The following is a 22,672-nucleotide window of genomic DNA, read 5'->3' on the forward strand; positions in this document are numbered from 1 at the left end:
GCCAATCAGCGTCGAGATCTGAGTTGTGGTGGAATATTCCAGAAACGGCGGGGCTGCGCCAGAGCAACGGCACAAAGGTTTAAACCGGCACTGGGAGCGGCTGAACATCGTCTCCGCTAGCTTCAAACCTGCGGCCTTTCACAATTTTGAAGCCGACGGTCGGAGCAGGAGGTCCATCCCACGCGGTGTCGAACTGTGACTGGCGGAGATGGAGGCGAACACATATCAAGTGGTATCGTCGGCGGTGGTGAACCTGCGGATTAGCAGCCCCCTAACTTCGTTTATCTCGGAGAAAAGGTTCAACCGTGGCATTATCGTGTCCGAATTCAAGGTGAGAAACTGGTCTGGCCGCGCACGGAGGTGAAAGGCCCGGCGAGTGGGCGTGGTTTGGGAGGCGCCGTGATTATCTGTGGGCGGGGCATGCTGGCACGTGATTGTATGTGGGCGGGGCATGCGGGTACGTGATTGTGGGCGGGGCCTGCGGGCACGTGGTTGTGGGCGGGGCATGCTGGCACGTGATTGTCTGTGGGCGGGGTCTGTTCAAGTGAGACTGAGGGAGGTCAATCATATCGGGTGGACAACACACACAAAATGCTGGTCGGCGTTTCGGGCCGAGACCCTCCGTCAGGACATCGGGCGGAATGGGAATTGTCACATGTACCGGGGAACAACGAAAAGTTTCTTTGATGTTGTTCATACCGATGCATTCGATATTCAGATAATACGAAGTAAAACAATAGCAGAACGTAGAATCAAGTGGAACAGCTACCGATAAAGTGCAGTGCTGCTATAAAATAAAGTGCAAGATCATAATGTGTGGTCAAGAATCCATTTTATACTAGGAACCACTCAGTATCCTTATAAAGAAAGTATCTTTGAGCCTAGAGGACGTCATCCTATCATATCAACCTCTGCTTTAAATACACCAATTAACTTGTCTCCACAGCTGTTGGTGACGATGAATTCCACAGATTCACCACCTTTTGGCAAAATCTCATCTCTATTCCAAAGGGATGTCCATCTATTGTGAAGCTGTGCCCTCTGATTCTAGACTCCTCTCTTTGTCGGCCTTTCAATATTTGATAGGTTTTAATTAAATTTCACCCCCCCCACCCCCAGTACTTCTAAACTCTAGCGAGTACAGGCCCAGAGTCATAAAATGCTCCTCGTGTAAACCTTTTCATTCCTGGGATAATTCTGGTGAATCTCCTCTGGGCCAGCACATCCTCTCTTACTTAGGGAGTCCAAAACTGCTCACAATACTCCCAAGTGAGGTGTCAACAGTGCTGTCTAAAGCCTCAACATTAAGTCTGTGCTTTTATATTCTAGTCCTCTCAAAGTGAATACTAACATTGCATTTGCCTTCCTCACCATCAACAGAACCAGTAAGTTAACATTTTGGGAATCCTGCACGAGGACTCAGAAATCCTTTGGCACCTTCAATTTCTGAATTTACTCTCCATTAAGAAAATTCAGATCAGATTCAGTTTATTGTCATTTAGAAACCACAAATGCAATGCAGTTAAAAAATGAGACAACGTTCCCCCAGAATAATATCACAAAAGCAGGTGACAAAACAGACTACACCAGAAAATCCACGTCACGTTTGGCAATCCCCAATCCAGTGCCCGGAGAGGCTGCTGCATATTAATATCGTGCTACCGTCCAGCGCGTTCCCCAGAAAGGAGGTCCAAAATGGTCTAAACCACAGGCCCCTCGGTTAATGGTAGCGGTCCATCACATAAAAAGTTTGGGAACCCCTGGTCTAGACCCTTATTCCTTCTACCAAAGTGCATGACCTTGCATTTCCCGACACTATTCTTTTGGCCACTTCTTTGCATATTCTCTTAATCTGTCCTGCAGATTTCCTTCCTCAACACTACCTGCCCCTCCAGCTACCTTTGTTTCATCCACAAACTTGGCCACAAAGCCATCAATTCCGTCATCGAAATCATTGATATTTAATGTGAAAAGAAACAGTCTCAACATAGAACCCTGTGGAACACCAGAAGCCAAGCAGAAAAGACTCCCTTTTTCACACTCTTTTCCTCCTGCCAATCTGAACTGACTGGTCTACAACTGAGGAAATCCAGGGTCCGAAGGCACATGGAAGTATTGAGGCCAAGATCTTGGAACTTATTAGTTTTGGGGGGGGGATGATGACGTTGAGTACTGAGCTGTAGTCAATAAAGAGCATCCTGATTTATGCACCTTTGCTGTCCAGATGTTTCTGGGTTGAGTGAAGAGCCAGTGAGATGGCATCTGCTGTAGACCTGTTGCTCCTGTAGGCAAGATGGAGCCTGCCTGAAACAGGTGGTTACAACACACTGCTGGAGCAAGAGGTTAAAGATCTCAGTGAACACACCAGCCAGGTGATCTGCATAGGTATTTAGTACATGGCCAGGAACCCATCCGGGCCAGATGCTTTTCCTGGGTTCACCCTCCTGAAGCTCGTCAGCTTCAGGGACTGAAATCATAGGATCTTCAGGATCTGTGGGAGTTCTTGATGTTCCTCCAAGTTTTGACAGTCAAAACGTAGAAAGCATTGAGCTTATCTGTCTTTCACTGTCTCCTATGTCATTTGATTCAACTTTTTAAGAGGTAATAGTATTCAAGCCCTGGCACAACTGTCAAGTGTCCTTCATTAATTCAAGTTTGGTCTGGAATTTTCACTTTGCATGTGAGAAGGCTTTCAGGAGATTGTCCCTGGGACCTCCTGTAGCTTTCTTTGTTACCAGACTTGAATGCTTCTGATCCGAGTCTCGGCAGATTTTGAATCTCATGGTTCATCCAGGGCTTCTGATTGGTTAAGATTATTATTTAGTGGGGACACACTGGTCTACAGCGGTTTTAATAAAGTCTGTTTAATAAACCATGGTGTATTCATTCAGATATCTAGGTAAGTGCTTGAATGTGGCCCAGTCCACTGATGTGAAGCAATCGTCAGCTACCTCCTGCGACCACTTCTTTATTGTCTTAATCGCTGGAGTTCTGCTCTTTAGCTTCTGCCTGTAGCAGGGAGGAGAAGCCAAGCGAACTGGGGACTGAGCAAGGAACAATAGGCATTCCTTATCTTAGTGTTACAGTGGTTTAGGATGTTGGGATATCTGGTGCTTCAGGCTATATGGTTTGAAGCACATCGGGGTGGACTGTTTGGTGACGGCATCATGCTGTATCACGGGTGCTTGATTATAATTGGCCTCTGGTTCTAAGTAAACTGTGGTCAGGATTATGCAGTCAGGATTCCAGCAGCCCAGTCAGCAGCAGGAGTAGGCCACAGCGACGAGGCTTATTGCCGGTCGGCGACACTTGTTTAAAAGTACAGAAGGGACAAGTGGGGCAGCCGTTGTTGGGAGTAGGCCAGTGGTGAGAGTTGGCTCAAAGGAGGAATTGGCTGTTGGTAAGTTTCTGTTTTTTTTCCCCTCTTACTGTGCCGTTGTGTGTTCTTCATGCCAAATGTTGGAGTCCTGGGAGACCCAGAGTCTCTTAGGGAACTGCATCTGCATGAAGTGCCTCCAGCTGCAGCTCCTTGAAGAGTGAGGAGAACATCAATCAAAGTTACTAGGAAGTAGTCATCCCTAAGTTGCAGGAGGCAAGTAGCTGGGTGACTGTCAGGAGAAATGAAAGTGTGGATACGCAGGTGGTGCCATTAGTTCCCCTCAATAATAAATATACTGTTGTATTCCCCAGGGGAATGCCACAGAAACCAGGTTACTGGTGCTGAGTGTGGGTTCATGGTGCAGAAGAGAATGAAGGAGCTGAGGCAAGCGGTTGTGATAGGGGACTCAATAGTCAGGGAACAAACAGGAAATACCGTGGATATGAATGGGACACCCGAATGGTATGTTGGCTCCCCGGTACCAGGGTCAGGGACGTTTTGGATCGTGTCCATAGCATTTTGGAGGGGGAGGGGGAGTAGCCACATTGATACATATTGGTATAGGAAGGAAAATCAAAGAGGTCATGAACAGTGAATTTGGAGAGCTAGGCAAAAAGCTGGGAATCAGGACCTCCAGGGAAGTAATTTCTGGATTGCTGCCTGTGCCACACGCCATTGAGGGTAAAAGCAGTGTGATTTGGCAGATTAATGCATGGCTGAGAAGCTGGGATAGGGCTTCAAGTTCTTGTACCTTATGACCTGTACAAAAGTGCCAGGTTACAGCTGAACCCGAGGGGGACTAATATCCTTGCAGGCAGGTTTGTTAGAGCTGTTGGGGTGAGTTTAAACTAATTTTGCAGGGGGGTGGGAATTGGAGTAAAGGGATTCAAGATAGAACAGATGGTAAAAAAGCAAAGATAGCGTGCAGTCAGACTGTCAGGATGGCAGGCAGACGATAGGACAAAATTGCAGCCAGCAGTGTTATCAGTGCAACAGGGATGCAGAATCTAAAAGGGTAGCAAATACAGTGCTCAGTGTTATATCTGAATGCACAAAGTATAAGAAATAAGGTGGATGATCCTGTTACAATATTTCTGATTGTCAGGTATGATGTGAATCGTGGCTGAAGAATAGTTGTATAGGTAGTCCCTGAGTTACGAACGTCCGACTTACAGACAACTCGTACTTACGAACCGAGGAAGGAGAATGACACTGTGTTGAGTGTTTAACTTTGTATTTGGCTTAAATTTTTCTTAGTAAGATTCACCCTGACCCCGCCCCCCCCCCCCCCCCCCCCCCCCCCCCCGTTCCAGTCGGCTGGTGGCGCAGTGAGATCAATGCAGGAGAACAGAATAACAGAATTTCCCGGGTTCGATCCATTGATAGACTGTTCCCGTGCTGGGTTAATGTCGATCCAGTGACTCCCGTACCATCCATGCTTGGGTAATGTCGAGCTTGCAACTCAACCTCATAAAAAAAGAACACTGCCACTTCCAGTTTAAATTCCCACACAGAATATTGTGGATGATCAAATACCCAAACCCAGCAGGGCCCCCACTTGTCCCATTTAGCTTGTCTCAATGCGGTGGTCCTTAGGACCCAGCGGACCTCGGGAGCCACTGCCTGTAGTGTTTCTGTTCCATTGACAGGAAGCAATTGCGATTGAAAATAAAGTGTACATAATAAAGCATTTGAAAAAAGGTGAAACCCCATCGGTCATTGGAAAAGCATTAGGCTACAGTCGGTCAACAATTGGAACAATTTTAAAGGATAACGGATAAAGTGAGAATAATGGAGCATGTGAAAGGCGCTGCCCGGATGAAAGCTACAATTATTACTAAGCAATGCAGTGGTTTAATTATTGGAATACATACATTTCTTAAGTGTTTTATATGCATAGAAAGGTAAAAGACTATATACTAAGACAAACGTTTGACTAACTGATGCTAAATAATTCCGGATGTACTTGTTCCAACTTCCGTACAAATCCGACTTAAAGACGGACTCAGGAACGGAACTCGTACGTAACCCGGGGACTGCCTGTAGTTGGAAGCTGAATGTCCAAGTTTACACTTTGTATCAGAGGGATAGGAAGGTAGGTGGGGAGGGGGGTGTGGCTCTGCTGGTAAAGAATGGCATCAAATCAATGGAAAGATGTGACATAGGATCAAAAGATGTTGAATCCTTGTGGACTGAGTTAAGAAACTACATGGGTAAAAAGATCCTAATGCTGGGATGTGGACCACAGATCACAAAGGGAAATGGAAAAAGCATGATAGTCCTGGGAGATTTGAACATACAGGTCGATTGGAAAATAAGGTTGGTAATGGATCTCGAGAGTGAGTTTTTTAAATGCCTATAAGGTGACTTTTTAGAGCAGTTTGTTATTGAGCCTACTAGGGGATCAGCTATACTGGATTGGGTGTTAATACAATGAACTGTAAATTGATTAGGAAGTTTAAGGTAAAAAAAACCCTTAGGAGACAGTAATCACAATATGACTTGAGTTCATTTTGAAATTTGATAAAGAGAAAGTAAAGTCTGACGTAGCAGTATCTTAGTGAAGTAAAGGAAACTACACTGGTATGAGAGAGGAGTTTGCCTAAGTAAGTTGAAGGAGATGCTGGTGAATTGTAAGCAGAGCAGCAATGATGTGAGTTTCTGGGCAAAATGAGGAAGGTGCAGGATAGATGCCTTCCAAAAAATGAAAAAATACTCAAATGGCAAAATAGTACAACCATGGCTGGCAAGGGAAGTCAAAGCTAATGTAAAAGCAAAAGAGAAGGCATACAACAAAGCAAAAGTTAGCAGGTAGATAGAGGATTGGGAAGCTTTTTTAAAAACCTACAGAGAACAATGAAAAGAGTTATTAGGAGGGAAAAGATGAAATGTGAAAGCAAGCTAACAAACAATATCAAAGTGGAGAGTAGAAGTTTTTTTCAAGTATGTTTTAAAAAAAAATAGGTAAGAGTAGATATAGGATTGTTAGAAAATGAGGCCAGAGAAATAATAATGGGAGCAAGGAGGTGGCAGATGAACTAAATGAGTATTTTGCATCAGTTTTTACTGTGGAAGATGCTAGCAGTGTGCCAGATGTTGAAGTGTGTGAGGGAAGAGAGGTGAGTGCCGTTACTGTTACAAGGGACAAGGTGATCAAAAAGCTGAAAGGCCTAAATGTACATTAGTCACCTGGACTACATGAACTGCATGCTAGGGTTCTGTAAGAGGTAGCAGAGGAGATTGTGGAGGCATTGGTGATGATCTTTCAAAAATCATTCGATTCTGGCATGGTGCCAGAGGACTGGAAAATTGCAGATGTCACTCCACTCTTTAAGAAAGGAGAAAGGCACAGAAGGGAAATTGTAGACCAGTTAGCCATCCTCAGTCAATATTGGAGATATTGGAGTCGGTTGTTAAAGGATGAGGTTATGGAGTACTTGGTGACACAGGACAAGATAGGACAAAGTTGATATGTTTTCCTTAAGGGCAAGTCTTGCCTGACAAACCTGTTGGAATTCTTTGAGGAGATTACAAGTAGGATAGATAAAGGCGATGCAGTGGATGTTGTTTATTTCGACTTTCAGAAGGCCTTTGATAAGCTGCCACACATGAGGCTGCTTACCAAGTTAAGGGCCGATGGTGTTACAGGCAAGTTACGGGCATGGTTGGAGCATTGGCTGATTGGTAGGAGACAGTGACTAGGAATAAAACGATCTTTTAGTGGTATTCTGCAGGGGTCGGTGTTGGAATCACTTCTTTTTATGCTGTATATCAATGATTTAGATGCAGGAATAGATGGGTTTGTTGCCAGGGATGATACAAAGATTGGTGGAGGGTCAAGTAGTGCTGAGGAAACAGACTGCAGAAGAACTTAGACAGATTAGGAGAATGGGCAAGAAAGTGGCAAATAAAATACGGTGTTGGAAAATGCATGTTCATGTACTTTGATAGAAAAAATCAGTGTACAGGCTACTTTCTAAGTAGGGAGAAAATCAAAAAATCTGAGATGGAAAGGGACTTGGGAGTCCTTGTTAACGCCCTAAAAAGGTTAACTTTAACTTGCAGGTAGAGTCTATGGTGAGGAAGGCAAATGCAATGTTAGCATTAATTTCAGGAGTTCTAGAATAGAAAAGCAGGGATGTGATGCCAGGGCTTTATAAGGCACCTTGAGTATTGTGACAACACACACAAAATGCTGGTGGAACACAGCAGGCCAGGCAGCATCTGTCGATGTTTCGGGCCGAGACCCTTCGTCAGGATTAACTGAAAGGAGAGATAGTAAGAGATTTGAAAGTAGTGGGGGGAGGGGGAAATGCAAAATGATAGGAGAAGACCAGAGGGGGTGGGATGAATCCAAGAGCTGGAAAGGTGATTGGCAAAAGTGATACAGAGGGAAAGGATCATGGGACGGGAGGCCTCAGAAGAAAGAAGGGGGGGGGGAAGCACCAGAGGGAGATGGAGAACAGGCAAACAACTAAATATGTCAGGGATGGGGTAAGAAGGGGAGGAGGGGAATTAACGGAAGTTAGAGAAGTCAATGTTCATGCCATCAGGTTGGAGGCTACCCAGCCGGTATATAAAGTGTTGTTCCTCCAACCTGAGTTTGGATTCATTTTGACAGTTGAGGAGGCCATGGGTAGACATATCAGAATGGGAATGGGACGTGGAATTAAAATGTGTGGCCACTGGGAGATCCTACTTTCTCTGGCGGACCGAGCGTAGATGTTCAGCAAAATGGTCTCCCAGTCTGCGTTTTGGGCTCCTCATCAAAGAAAAGATGTGATGCTGTTGGAGAAGGTTCAGAGGAGGTTCACAAGGAATATTCTAGAAATGAAAAGGTGATCATACGAGGACTGTTTGATAGCTCTGCATCTGTACTTGCTGGAATTTAGAAGGATGAAAGGGGAATCTCATTGAAACCTTTCGAATGTTGAAAGGCCTAGACAGTAGATGTAGATAGGATGTTTCCCATGTTGGGGGAATCTTAAGACAAGAGGTCACAGCCTCAGGATAGAGGGGTGTCCATTTAAAACTGAGATGTGGAGAAATTTCTTTAGTCAGAGGGTGGTGAATTTCTGGAATTTGTTACCATAGGCAGCTATGGATGCCTAGTCATTGGTGTACTCAAGCAGAGCTTGGAAGTGGCATCAAAGGTTACGGGGAGAAGGCTGGAGAGGGAAAAAGGATCAGCCAAGATTGAATTGCAGAACGGACTTGATGGGCCAAATAGCTTAATTTTTTGTCTTGTGTACAACTCCTGAGATGAATAGAACAGATGGTATTTTACCATGTTCATTGTTGGGGAACACGAGTCTGATAAAACCATCACATCGGAGTGCCAATGAATGTTTATCACGTCTTTCCTTTTGCCTTTCCTGAATCAGCAGTTTGATCCATTCTGTAAATCAAGAAGCCTTTGAATTTTGATTGCTGTATTTGGCATGCCCAGGGAAAGCCACGTTTCAATCAAACATACAATGGAACAGACCCTCAGTTTTCTTCGTTACAGCAGTCTTGCCCTTGGGTCCTCATTCTTTTTCTCTCGCAACTGCACATCTGCCAACAAGACATTGAGTAGAGGAGGCCTCAACTCTTTGCATTTCAGCCTGGCTTGGAGTGTTAACTATTTCTTCCCCCTCCCCCCCCAACCACCTCGCTTTCAGCCATGGCAATGAGCCTTCAACCTCTTAAATATACTGTCTAGTCTGCCGAATCTTCAGTCATTCGTGAGATCTGAAGATCATTCAGTCGATTTAAAAATGCATTGCTTACAGGGAAATTACATGCAGAAGATTGCAGTAAGAGTAGATCAAAAAAAAGGTATATTTAAAAGAATTTTTGGAACAATTTTCTGCAGCCCACAGAATGTCGCCAGTGATCACTGGCACCATTTTGTAACTAGGTGCCAATGCATTTTGTAGACAAATTTTCAAATAGATCAGTATTTAGAGTTGGACACTCAACCAGCCACAGTATGGTAGAATCCGTAAGGGAGTGGATGTGGTATGTTTGGAATTTTGGAAGGCCTTTTGGTAAACTCCCACATAAGAGGATAATGTGTAAGATTATATCACATTAGATGGTGGTATTTTGTACATGGTTTCTGGATTGGTTGACAGGTAAGAAATAGAAGTTGTTTTTGGAGTGACAGACAGTGGCTAATTGGTTATCAAACAGATTATTGTTTGTTAATGATCAAATTGACTTGCCCAGGTTGAACAAGTAAGAAGTACATGGCATATACAGCATAGTACGTAAAAAATTCAAAGTTATCCATTCTAGCAAAAAAACAAAAGGCAGATTATTATTTAAATAGTGATAAATTAGGAAGTGTTCTTGCACCAAATGGACCTGCATGTTACTTAAAGCAAATATATACTGTGGGTTTGTGAAGGCAAAAGATATCTTGACATCCATTACAAGATGTTTTGAGTACAAGAATCAGAATGTCTTGCTAACACTTTAAAGCCTTGGTGAGACCACACTAGAGTGGAGTACAGGTGTCCCCCGCTTTACGAATGTTCACTAAACACCACCTCACTGTTACAAAAGACCTACATTAGTAACCTGTTTTCGCATTACAAAGACAATTTTCGCTTTTACGGAAATTTTTCCCATATAAATTAAAGGTTCTTTGCTTTACGCCATTTCGGCTTAAGAAATGTTTCACAGGAACACTACCTTTGTAAAGGGGGAGGGGGTACCTGTATTGTACTGTTTTGCTCTCAGTAGCTAAGAAGGAATGTATTGAAGATTGATTCCTGGGATGTCAGGAATGCCATCTGAGAAGAGATTAATTACTAGGGCTACGTTTACTACAACGTAGGTGAATGAGGAAGATTTCATTGAAACAAAAAAATTGTGACATTGTACATATCTATGGAGGCATTAGTAAATGATCTTTCTAGAATCAATTGAATCTGGCATGGTTCTGGAGGATTGGAAAATTGCAAATGTCACATCACTCTTCAAGGGAGAGAAGCAGAAGATAGGCCAGTGGTTGGAAGGTGGAGTTGATAGTTAGGATGTGATTTCGGGATACTTGGAGGCTCAAGATAAAATAGGCCAAACTCTGCATGGTTTCCTTAAGGGAAAATCTTTCCTGACAAATCTGTTGGAATTCTTTGTGGAAATGACAAGCAGAATAGACAAAGGTGAATTGGTGGATGTTGTGCACATGGATTTTCAGAAGGCCTTTGACAAGATGACACACATGGGGCTACTTATCAAGCTACCACGGTCAAGATACTAGCATGGATGGAGTATGGCTAATTGGCAGGAGGCAAAGAGTTAGAATAAAGGGAGCCATAGTGATAGGAAGCTCAAAAATACAAGATGTGGTGTCTGACAGGGATCAGCATTGGGGCATAGGTTTCATTTTCTTTATAATGTTGCTTGGATTTTTGAATGGACCTTTAATGGATGTTACAGAGGGAGCTTGCTGTTAAGTGAAGATGAGACAGGAGTGTAGGCTGACAGTTGGAAAGGGATGCCACACACTTAAGTCACATATTTAGAAAGCAGAAGGCTGTTCAGTTGCATTGAGGAGATTTGAGTGAAATTGGTTCAACAGGTGAAAACTTGTAACTATTATTCTACAAGAAGAAAATATACTAATTTTAAATTAAAAATTGAAGACTCTATTTGCCCACACTGTTTAAATTCTAGGTAAAGATTGATGTGCTTACTTTCTATTATTTTTAATTGATCATTTTTATAACAGTGTAAACTAGAACTGATTGTGGGTTCTCCTGCCTCATCCATGGAGCTGGAGTTATTCAATGCAGATGACAAATTCATTGGCTTGCTGGACCAAGATGATGCATTGCTTGGATCTTATCCTGTGGATGATCACTGTCGGATACATGTGAGTACAATGAAATTATTTCATAAAGTTCCATGAACGTAGCTCATCCAACTGTTTAGATTGTAATTTGAATTTACTTCTAAAAGTCTTCATTATTTTACACTGTGTCTTATTACATGGGCGATCATGGTCTATGATCATGATTGTTCTTGGCAAATTTTTCTACAGAAGTGATTTGCCATTGCCGCCTTCTAAGCAGTGTCTTTACAAGATGAGTGACCCCAGCCAGTAACAATAATCTTCAGAGATTGTCTGCCTGGCGTCGGTTCATCACATAACCAGGACTTGTGATGTGCACCACCTGCTCCCGTAGCTTCACATGACCCTAATTGGGGACCTAAGCAGGTGCCCAAGGGTGACCTGCAGGCTAACTGAGCACCTTGCACATCCTTAAATAGAGACATATCTCCACTGCCACCCATATTTCTAACAAAATAATTAATCAGTGCTTATTAATATTTTAAAATTACCTTGGATACGTTCTAATGTAGCTGTAACAGCTCAGGTTCTGTGGGCTGCGTAAGTCTAGGGAAGGCAATCTCTGGTCCTGCCAAACGGTTGAGATTGAGATGCGAGTCCACCCTGAAAACCCTGTTTGTGTGGATACTGCATGATGTGTTACTCTGTTACAAATCAGGCAGTGCACCGCATACAATTAAACGATTTAGCTTTGTAATCTTAATTTGACTAAAGGGTTAGTGAAGAAAAAGCGAAAAGAAAAGGGGCCCATGTTTATGAAATATTCTAATGAGCTCAAGTTTTCCTCTCCACCGATTCTCCTTCAATCTCCTGGCTTTCGTCGGATGGTGGTTCTGCTCCGGCATCTTCTTTCTTCATCTCCCGCTGAACAAAGACCCAGATCATCCTGGTGTCAGGCACACGGCATGAAAACACCCTCCCATCATTGGACGGCTCACATTCCGAAGCACCTGTTATCTCTAACCATGACCCAAACACTGCTTCTACAGAAAACCCATTACATGAGAAGTGAAACCTTTCCCAAGGTGTTACATAGCCTAAATGCAACACATCAGTGGTTCATCTTTTTGGATAGGGCTAAACCAATGACCAGTGTTTGTTTGCGTTCTCAGTGCTACTTGATGATTAGGAAGCCGTCTGAAAACAACTTAACTGTTTTCTGCAAGAGATTACTGAATAGTACTTGTTGTAGTTTGCAGAATTCATAAAGCTTTGTAAATCTTGAGTAACACAAGACTTGCAATGTGTCAATGTATAGTTTTTATTACTATTTGTGACTATGTGGATTTGTACTTGGTGATCTGGTTTCCTCTCACATCCCAAAAACATGTTGGTATGACTGGAAAATTAGACCCAAGTTGCAAAAGGATTGACGGGAAGTTTCTGGTTGGCAGTCAGTGACTAGTGGTGTTCCATGGGGACCACTTCTTTTCATGTTATATATCAATGAAGAAATTGGTGGCTTTGTAGTGTTACGTATTCAGGCAACAATAGATATATGAGTTCGGCAAGGGATTTTATAACAAACAACACTTTTATTAAACACTGAAAACAAACCCCCCCCCCCCCCCAAAAGTAAACAAACACTAACGTAACCGGAAACAGCTGCTGTGCGGCAGCTTAATCAGTTCTTAAAGGGATGTTGCAAAAACAGTTCTTTAAAGTAGTATTGCCAAAAGTTCGAAATGCTCACAGTCCATTTAAAAGGAGACTTTATAAGACGATTTAAATTCTCTTTCACGTTGTTTTGCTTCGATCCCTGACGTCGAACTTTTCCCACGAAGAATTTACGAAACGAAACGGCTTAAAGGCACTGACCTTTCCTTTATCACACTGTCCTCAATCTTCTGCTATCCCGCAGAGATTAACACGAGAACAGTCAACGAATTCCTTCCAAATAAGGATTAAATAAGGTCGAACCCATTTCACCGTCTAAATAGATTCTCCTCGATCTTTAACTCCCAAACTCCGATCTTCATTCTCCACTGGTTTCTCCAACTAGCAGTATTGTAAAGAACCTGCTGGCAATGACCTTTTAAACTTTAGGCATTAGATAAAACTTCATCTTTCAACTAAACTGCGTCATCACATTAAATCACGCAGTGGCATGAAGTCAACTTGGCAAATCCAGTCACGAACTGCCCCTCCTCACAGGGTGGGGTCTTCCTTTTATAACCTGTTTTAAAAAAAAACTGTCACATGACCTCTACTGGCAGGAAAATGACATCACTCCACCATCACAAGACCATTACCTCAAGTCCAGTATAGCTTCAACCCTAGTCACGTGACAAGGGTACCACTGTCATGTCACGAGTACTTAACAGTAGCCACATTTGCGGATGATACAAAGATTGGTGGAGGGGCAGGTAGTGTTGAGGAAGCAGGGTGTTGCAGAGGAATGAATCCATGTACTATTTTGTAAATGGAGAAAAAAATTCAAAGGGACTAGGGAGTCCTCGTGCAGTATTCCCAAAAGGTTAGCTTGCAGGTTGAGTCAGTGGTAAGGAAAGCAAATGCAATGTTAGCATTCATTTTGAAAGGACTAGAATACAAAAGCAAGGATGTAATGCATTGGTCAGACTGCACCTGGAGTATTGTGAGCAGTTTTGGGCTCCTTAAAAAAGTCCTGGCATTGGAGAGGATTCAAAGGAAATTCACAAAAATTATTCAAGGATTGAAAGGCTTATCATATGAGGAGCATTTGATGGCCCTGGGCCTTTAATCACTGGGATTCAGAAGAATGGCGGGGGGGGGGGGGGGGGGCGGCCTCATTGAAATCTATTGAAAGGCCTAACTAGGGTGGATATGGATAGTATGTTTCCTATAATGGGGGAGTCTAGGTCCAGAGGCACAGTCTCCAAATGGAGGAACATCCATTTAGACCAGAGATTAGGAAATGTTTCTTTAGCCAAAGTGTGATGAATCTGTGGGATTCATTGCCATAGACAGCTGTGAAGGCCAGGTTATTGAGTACTGTATATTTAAAGCAGAGTTTGAAAGGTTTTTGGTTAATCAGGGCATCAAAGGTTACAGGGAGAATGGGCAGGGACCACATACCCTTCAGTTAATGATAAGGGTCCATGGCATAATGAAAGGTTGCGAACCCCAGGATGTTCACTTGTTAACACTGGTAAATAGATTCTGCTATTTGTCTGTAAATTGATCTCACTCTGTCCCAATTATTATACCCTATTCCTTTGTTTCTGCTTCATCGTAATTATCTGAGATAGATGTTAACAATTACTTTACAGCTGCTAACAACAATGTGTGATTCCCTCCTGAGTTGGAACCTGATGCCTTAAGAAATGATTGGTATCCTTTTGGATATTAAGGGAAACAATGGTTATTGGATCAGATCAAGAGAATGCCTTCGAGGTGACAAGTTCTGCTGTGAACTTACTGAATACTTCCTCTGCCTCTTGTATTAATTTATATGGGGTAGTTTTACTTCCACAGTCTGCTGAGGCAATACACAATACTAGGGTAAGTCAGCAAAGTCAAGATGTGAAAGGTTAATGGTCCAGGCAGCACTTCTAGAGAGAAAGGGGCAGTTGAACATTTCAGGTCTTGATTTTGCTGAGTTACTCCAGTATTTTATATGCTGCTCCAGAGTCCAGTATCTGAAGTCTCTTGTGACTCCAATCTAATGGTAGCATAGTGAGTAGTGTGAGGCTATTACAGTTGGAGTTCAGTTCCAGCATCCTCTGTCAGGAAGTTTGTACATCCTCAGGGTGGTGCTGTGCTTTGGGCTGGAGGGACCTGTTCTACACTGTATCTCTAAATAAAACTGTGCAAACAGAGTACCATCTCTGTGAGAAAAATATTTGTCTACACTCTAAAGTTCTTCTGATGATGCTACTTTCCTGAACTGACCTCATATCCTGTGATTCTCATAATATTTTAAAATGTATTTATATTTCTAATGATTTAGCCAGCTTGGGTAGAGAAATCTTAACAATTAAATGTACTCTAGGTAAAGAAGGTTCTAACCTTTAATGGCTGGTAAATTAGTTGATCTGTAAAATAATAAACTAATTTACAACATTGCATTGAGGTAGAAAGGAAAGCAACAGAGTTGAGAATAAAGAATTACAGTCCAGCGTGCAGTGTATATAGATAGTAATTGTAGGTGACAATGTGAATTTGTTTTATTTTCACTTCCAGTCTTTAAGATTATAAGACATAGGAGTAGAATTAGGCCATTCGGTCCATCAATTCTGCTCCACCATCCCATCATGTCTGATCCCAGATCCCACTGAACTCCATACATTTGCCTTCTCAACTTCTGCCGATATACCCACGGACTTGGCCTCCACCGCAGTCTGTGGCAGAGCATTCCACAGCTTCACTACTCTCTAGCTTAAAAAAAATTCCTCCTTACCTCTGTTCTAAAAGGTTGCCCCTCAATTTTGAGGCTGTACACTCTAGTTCTGGATACCCCCCCCCCCCCCCCCCCACCACAGCATACATCCTCTCCACATCCACCTTATCTAGTCTTTTCAACATTTGGTAAGTTTCAATGAAATCTTGTTCTCCCCCCCCCCCCCCCACCACATTCTTCTAAATTCCAGTGAGTATAGGCCGAAAGCTGTCAAACCCTTATTGTATGTAAGCCCTTTCATTCCCAGAATTATCCTTGTGACCCTCTTTTTAATCCTTTGAGATATGGGGCCCAAAACTGATGACAATACTCTTAAGTGCAGCCTGACTAGTGTCTTGTAAAACCTCAGCATTATCTCTTTTCTTTTATATTCTATTCCCCTTTAAGTAAATGACAACATTGCATTTGCCGCCTTTACCACAGACTCAACCTGTAAATTAACCGTCTGGGAGTCTTGCACAAGGAATCTTCAGTCCCTGTGCACCACTGATGTTTGATCCTTCTCCCCATTTAGATAAGTCTGCACTATTGTTCCTTCTACCAAAATGTATTATCGTACATTTACCAACACTATTCCATCTGCCACTTTTTTTGCCCATTCTTCTAATTTTTAAAGTCCTACTATCACCATGTCTCCTCAGCACTACCTACCCCTCCACCTATCTTTGTAGCATCTGCAAACTTTGCCACAAAGCCATCAATTCCATTATCCAAATCATTGATAAACAATGTGAAAAGTTACAGACCCAATACTGACCCCTAAGGAACACTAAACTGGTCACTGGCAGCCATCTAGAAAAAGCCCCATTTATTCTTACTAGCTGCCTCCTGTCTGTCAGTGGTAGATTAAGGTTAAGTCCATGTTATCATACTAAGGAAACATTCAATAGTCTTAGAACAGTAGGGTAGAAGCTGTACCAGCCTGTTGTTGGGTGCTTTTAGACTTTTGTATCTGCCCAAGAGAGGGGAGAAGAGAGGATGCCTGGCCTGCTTCTTTTGAGGCTGCGATCCATGCCTTCAGACAACTTGGCTAGAAGAAACATCAGTTGCACTTGTATCTGGTCAACTTTTTTTTTAAAATAAGGTTCCTTTCACCTCTTGCTTTGCTAACTAATTTCTGGTGTGGACCTGTCTGCTTGTAAACAAACCTTGAAAACCAGGAAGTATCATTAACTGGACTCCCTCTATCATAATTAATAGTCTGCCCAGTTAAAAAAGAGCTGAGATTTGCAAAGACTTGTGGAATTTGTGTAACAGGAGATACAATAAATCAAAAGCTAATTATTCTACTCCCCATAAAGATTCAATAAATCAATCACAAGCTATGCTTGTTTTGACAGACTTAAAGCAAGCAGAACTTACAAGTCATTCCTCCATTGGCCATTGTTTCCAGATGCAGCAACTTGGACGCCCAAGAGACTTGTTTTCATATTTTAAATAGCTTGTTTATTTCACACTTATTCCCAAATGTGAGTGCTAAATGCTATGTTTTCATTGACCCATATTTGAAAGAGTTCTCCTCATGTGTTCTGTCCATGTTGTTGCACCAAATGAAATATTTACTCTGACAAATTAAATGAAATTCTTGTCGCAGAGAATCCTTTATGAGACCTGCAAAATCCTTCCTTAGCCAGGGAAATCAGACATGTTTCAAATATTCAAGATGTGATCTCAGCAGAATGTCTTTTGCATTCAAATTGCTTTTTTTAATGTTGCAACTTTTGGGGTTGGATAAAATCATGCTGAAGTGAATTCTTTTGGGCTGTCAACTAAAATGCAGTTAACTGATGTTAAATGTTAATTCTATATTTAAATCCATTAAAATAATTGGTGGGGTATTATCAGATTCAGTGTACACAGGAAGTATGTTTTGGGACAAAACTGAAGCAGTGCAGTTGATAAAATTTTGTTTGGGTTCTGGGGCAGGTTGCCACAATGCAGGATAGTTATTGCTACTTTTCTTAAAGTTAACTGGGATGATTGTTTCAAATCTGTGTTTTCTAGGTAATGGACAAAAGTGGAGTGAAAATGGGAGAATATGAGGATGTTTCTAAAGTTATTAAATATGAAATTTCAAATGAAGCATATGAAAAGAGAACAGGTAAGACACTGAGTAAAATCACGTTCTAGTTAATTTTGACAAGTTTCTTTCCCATTGAAAATAATAAATTTGAAGGTATTTCGCACGTTAAATTAACTGAGTATTTTGCTATCATCTTTGATTTTATTTCTGTAACTATTACTTGGTTAGATAGCCAATGTTGTACTACATTGGTATTGAACAATACACTGAAATTCACAGAAGATACAGATGTAATGCAATAGAATTTGGATGTAACATCCATTCTTTTTGACCATGTTGTTGACACCCCTGTTGTCCTTAAGTTAAGATTTGCTGCAAACTAAACATGATGCCTTGTTGGATGGGATGGAATTTATGTCAATTCTTTTAATCTTTTCATTATCTTTTTCTTACATGGGTATTATTCTCAAAGAAAAAGTGTATACTTCATTAAATGGGAATATTATTCTCAATGTACAGTACTGTGTGAAAATCTTAAGGACATGTATATAGCTAGGGAGCCTAAGATTTTTGCACAGTAACTATATTTATCAATATGGAGCAGAGAGCGCGTTTTTAAATCTGGTGGATCAAAGGGTGTTGGGAATGACGAGGATGTGGACTGGTGACAGAGGATGAGTGCCAGGTGCGAGGGTTGTGGGTGCAGACACACCGAGCCCTGAGATGTCAGGCAAGATGTTTTGATTCCAGACGATTGGTTTATTGATCATTACAGAATGTCTCTCTTGTGCTTTCTGCTTCCTTCCCTTCCCTTTTCCCCAGATATGATTCCCTTCTCCCTGCCCCCTTCCCATTCTCAATCCACAATAGACCCATATCTGAATCAGATTTATCATCACTCATGGATTTTATGAAGTTTGTTTTATTTGTTGTAGCAGTACAGCAGTATAAAGTTACTACAGTACTGTACAAAAGTCTTAGGCACCTGAGCTATGTATATAGAACCATAGAACACTACAACACAGCAAACAGGCCATTTGGCCCTTCTAGTCTGCACCGAAACTTTATTACGTTAGTCCCATTGACCTGCACTCAGTCCATATGCACCTAAGACTTTTGCACATATAGATGTAGCTTAAGCACTCCTAGGCAAAACAAAAAAAAATCACACAAAGTCACAAAGCTTTTTTGCTTAACTTGTATACGAGTCTGACTTGCTTCTGTGACTTTGATTATTTTTTGTTTTGCCTGGGAGTGGTTTACGTGTTATTTATTGCTTCTAGCCATTCAGATAATTAACATGTTAAGTTACATCTACAGTTGAAGTGGTTTTAACTGAAAGTACTTCTGGCTGCCTAGTAACAATGACTTATTTTTATTTCAGATTCAGCTCGTTTATTTATGAAACGCAACAAGCTGGGCTTGCATAATGAGGAGCAGCGAGCAAAAGAAGAGTTGGAGATGGAGCAGAGACGACAAGAGGAGAAAGCTTTGGCAGATGGCATCCTAGTAGGTTCAAGGTGTGAGGTTATAATATCAGGACAGCCAACCAAACGAGGCACAGTGATGTATGTTGGTAAGTCGGCTGTGAAAAGAAAGTTTTTACAGAGGATAATACAGTCCAAGAACATATTGGGTGAACATAATGCAATAGTAATTGAACCAGATCAGTTGAATCAGGACTGAAAATATTGGCATCACTTGGGCAGTCTGGCCTCTCACCATCAGAGATATTCTCTTTGTTCTACCCAGCAGTCCCTAGCCTCTCAGCAACTTAAGGTCAGTTCTTTTTTTCATTTCCAAGTCTCTGATTTGTAAAGTTCCTCTTTTCGTGAAAACTGCAACCTGCTGAGTGTTTCCTGCATTTTTAGACCAGCAACATCTGCAGTTTTTTTAATGAAGTACAATTGTTAAGTCTGTGATTTGAGCTAAGTATAAATTACTTGATGTAAATTAGAAAGTTACAGACACTAATTAAATATATCTGTAGCAAGCCTAAAGTAGATCAGACTCCTTTACATCCATGCAGCTTTGCTTCCACCTTGAATTAAAATTTTATTTAGCCAACCATTACATCAAGCTCAAACACAGAGTGGTAAGATTTGAGCTACTATCAGGAGGTAATACAAGTTATGCTTGGCCGTTTATTGTATTTGCAGCAGATTTATTCTTTATGGGCCTCAGTTATGTTGTACTTCTGATAAATGCTGCATATTTCTACAGATCATTCATTTAAGTAGGCTAAAAAATATACCTCACATAAAATAGTGAATTAGATCTGCTTGTTGGTTCCAGTGGAATTTTTTTTCTAATAACATAACAAGAATCCACAGGCCTGTTAAATCAGTTACTGTCAATTAGAAACCTAGTAGGAGTGATTTTTGGATCTTGGCTGAACTTCCATCTAATTCTAATCTTGCTGTTTCAGGTCAAACAGAATTTAAACCTGGATACTGGATTGGATTGAAATATGATGAACCTTTAGGAAAGCATGATGGCAGGTAAAGTCTTTCCTGTGAATCCCAAGACCTCAGCACTTGGTGATTTTGAATGAAAGAAAAATATAATTGCAAATGTTCATTCACTGTTCCTCATCAATAATTTTGTTTGTTCTGCAGTGTAAATGGAAAAAGATACTTTGAATGTCAGTCCAAGTATGGAGCATTTGTGAAGCCACAGTCTGTAACAGTGGGTGATTATCCAGAGGAAGACTATGGCCTGAATGATGAAATATGATTACTAATCATTCTATATCTTGAAGGCATTGCACAGTGGACTTGTATCCTGATAATCCTGAATTCAATGATTCCTTGTTACAGTTGCATTCAAGTTGCTGGAGTTCCTGAATAGGTTGGGACTATGCACTTATTTGGCTAACATGCTCTGCAGGTTGTTTGCCTCATGATGAAATAGAGGTGTCCATTCATTTTTACATTTGCAACATTTCTAGTTGGCAACTGACACTAGATATTGAAAATCCAGACAGAATTTGCAAAACACATTAACTTGATCAAAAGACACTTAATCGACACTTAGACTCTTTGTAAAATTGCAGTGTAAAATTATTGGTCCAGATGTAAGCAATATTACACTTGTCCATAATTAGGGCTGAACAATGCTCATCATTACTGTGGGTCATGGGTTCCCAACATCCCCTTGGATAATGGTATAGGCATAAACGGCATAAAAAGGGTTGGGAACCCCTGACATAGGGGTTCCCAACCCCTTTGAAGCAAAGAGTTATCTTCTTTCGTGTTCTATCTTTTTATACTTGTGTATTTTGTGATTCTGTTTACTGTGGTAGATACCAGCTGAAGAAAATGATCTATTGATTGCCAAAGTACATTTAGATAATACTGCCATAAACTGTGGTAATTATCACTGAAAGTTGGCAAATTAGTTCAGTTGTTACTCAATTTTACTTTAATTTATTGTTGGGAGACATAGGTACAAACTCTAAGTATTTGCAATCTTTCATCAGTTCTGCCTTGCTTCCATACTGAGCTAAGGTGTTTATGCAGTGTTGCATCAGCTATGTAAAATGTGCTTCATTATTTTACTTCCTAGGAGTTTATAACATAAATCTTTAAAGTTTGTTCTCTTGCCAAACATTCTTTTCTTACCGTTTAAAAGATGAGCTAGTGACTTCTTCCACATTGCTCAAATGTTTTTTCGGCCAAGGTATGGGTGTGCAAGTAAGATTTCAATTTCTTGATATTGAAAGGAAAGTTTTTTTTTTGCCTTAACATGTACATGTTGTTATTGCTGCTGGAAAAGGTTAATCTCTATTGCACAGACTCACTCCATACTTCTCATGCATACTTTTTTTAAGGTTTCTTACTGATTTGTTACCTTATTAGCACGTTTTGAACACATTTGACATTTGGCTGCACTACCGAGGTATTTCTTGCAACAAGATTTCAACACGTGTACATCAATGTTTTCTGCTCTGTAAAACAAAGTGGCGTAATAAAGCATCTTTACCTATGGCGGTGTTTCATTGCAGTTGGGTCTTGGTTATTAATTTGACCATGTAGTTCAATTTCATTTCCAAAGATAGTGCTTTATACAACTGCAAAATGGGTACTGTAATAAATCTTGACTAATGATTCCAGTGCATCCAAATGGTTCTTATCATGTACAGCAAAATAGTTCTTTCCCTGAGGCAGAGAATAGCCATAGCAACAGCATGAAGGGATGTAGATATAGTAGCAACATTAGCATTTACTGGGTAGAGAATCAGTATTTTTTGACCCTCGTGTCTCTGTGCAGGCCTTTCTGCTTTAAGTGTTTGATTTTTATTGATTCAAAAATTGATCTTCTTCATCTTCTATGGCTACCTCTGCCAGAGGTAGAACGGGGAAGCAACATCCCAATCTTTACTCTGTGCTCTGTTTTTAAAAAAAGAACTGTTTAGTTTCATTACAATTATTTCTCATTCTTGTTAAATAGAGTACAAGTTCAAGAGAAATTGTCATTCAACTGTACAGGAATACTAGCCAAATGAAAAAGCATTTGTCTGGGGCCATGGTACCAACAGTCACATACAGCACATATAATTATGATAGTAGAGAAACATAATTGAAATACAGGCATTCCCTGAGTTATGAACGCCCGACTTACAAACCGAGGAAGGAGAACGCCATTCGCCAGTTTAAGTTGAATCATGACGCTGTCCACCATTTTAAGTCATTGCTGTTGACACTGTGTTGAGTGTGTAACTTTGTACTTGGCTTAAATTTTTCTTGGCAAGATTCACCCTGAACCTTTTTCCAGTTAGCACCACCCCTACTTGTCCCTTTTAACCAGTTTCAGTGCGGTGGACTTGAGGACTTGGCGAAGCTCGGGACCCGCTGTCCACAGTGTTTCTGTTCCGTTGACGGAAAACAATCATGGATAGAAATGGACAGGAGCTCCCAGTGGCCACGCATTTTAATTCCACGTCCCATTCCCATTCTGATATGACTATCCATGGCCTCCTCTATTGTCAAAATGAATCCAAACTCAGGTTGGAGGAACAACACCTTATATACCGGCTGGGTA

The 22,672-nt window shown here is 41.3% G+C and overlaps 1 protein-coding gene across 1 annotated transcript; it reads left to right on the top strand.

Moving 5' to 3' along the window:
- The first annotated feature begins 21 nt into the window (after positions 1 to 21).
- tbcb (tubulin folding cofactor B) lies at positions 22 to 21,618 on the top strand. The gene is made up of 6 exons (XM_059951394.1): positions 22 to 331; positions 11,103 to 11,246; positions 17,611 to 17,707; positions 19,014 to 19,205; positions 20,058 to 20,130; positions 20,248 to 21,618. Exons 1-6 carry the CDS (start codon positions 209 to 211, stop codon positions 20,363 to 20,365), a joined length of 747 nt encoding a protein of 248 aa, XP_059807377.1. The 5' UTR covers positions 22 to 208; the 3' UTR covers positions 20,366 to 21,618.
- Positions 21,619 to 22,672: the final 1,054 nt, after the last annotated feature.

This window comes from Hypanus sabinus, chromosome 26 (assembly GCF_030144855.1).
Source record: "Hypanus sabinus isolate sHypSab1 chromosome 26, sHypSab1.hap1, whole genome shotgun sequence".
In the NCBI taxonomy this organism is placed as follows: Eukaryota; Metazoa; Chordata; class Chondrichthyes; order Myliobatiformes; family Dasyatidae; genus Hypanus; species Hypanus sabinus.

Excerpts from the sequence above, each read along its gene's own strand:
- tbcb (XM_059951394.1), top strand. The coding sequence starts at position 209 with ATGGAGGCGAACACATATCAAGTGGTATCGTCGGCGGTGGTGAACCTG. Across the intron at positions 332-11,102 it reads TTATCGTGTCCGAATTCAAG|TGTAAACTAGAACTGATTGT; the intron begins GTGAGAAACTGG and ends TTTTTATAACAG. Across the intron at positions 11,247-17,610 it reads ATGATCACTGTCGGATACAT|GTAATGGACAAAAGTGGAGT; the intron begins GTGAGTACAATG and ends TGTGTTTTCTAG.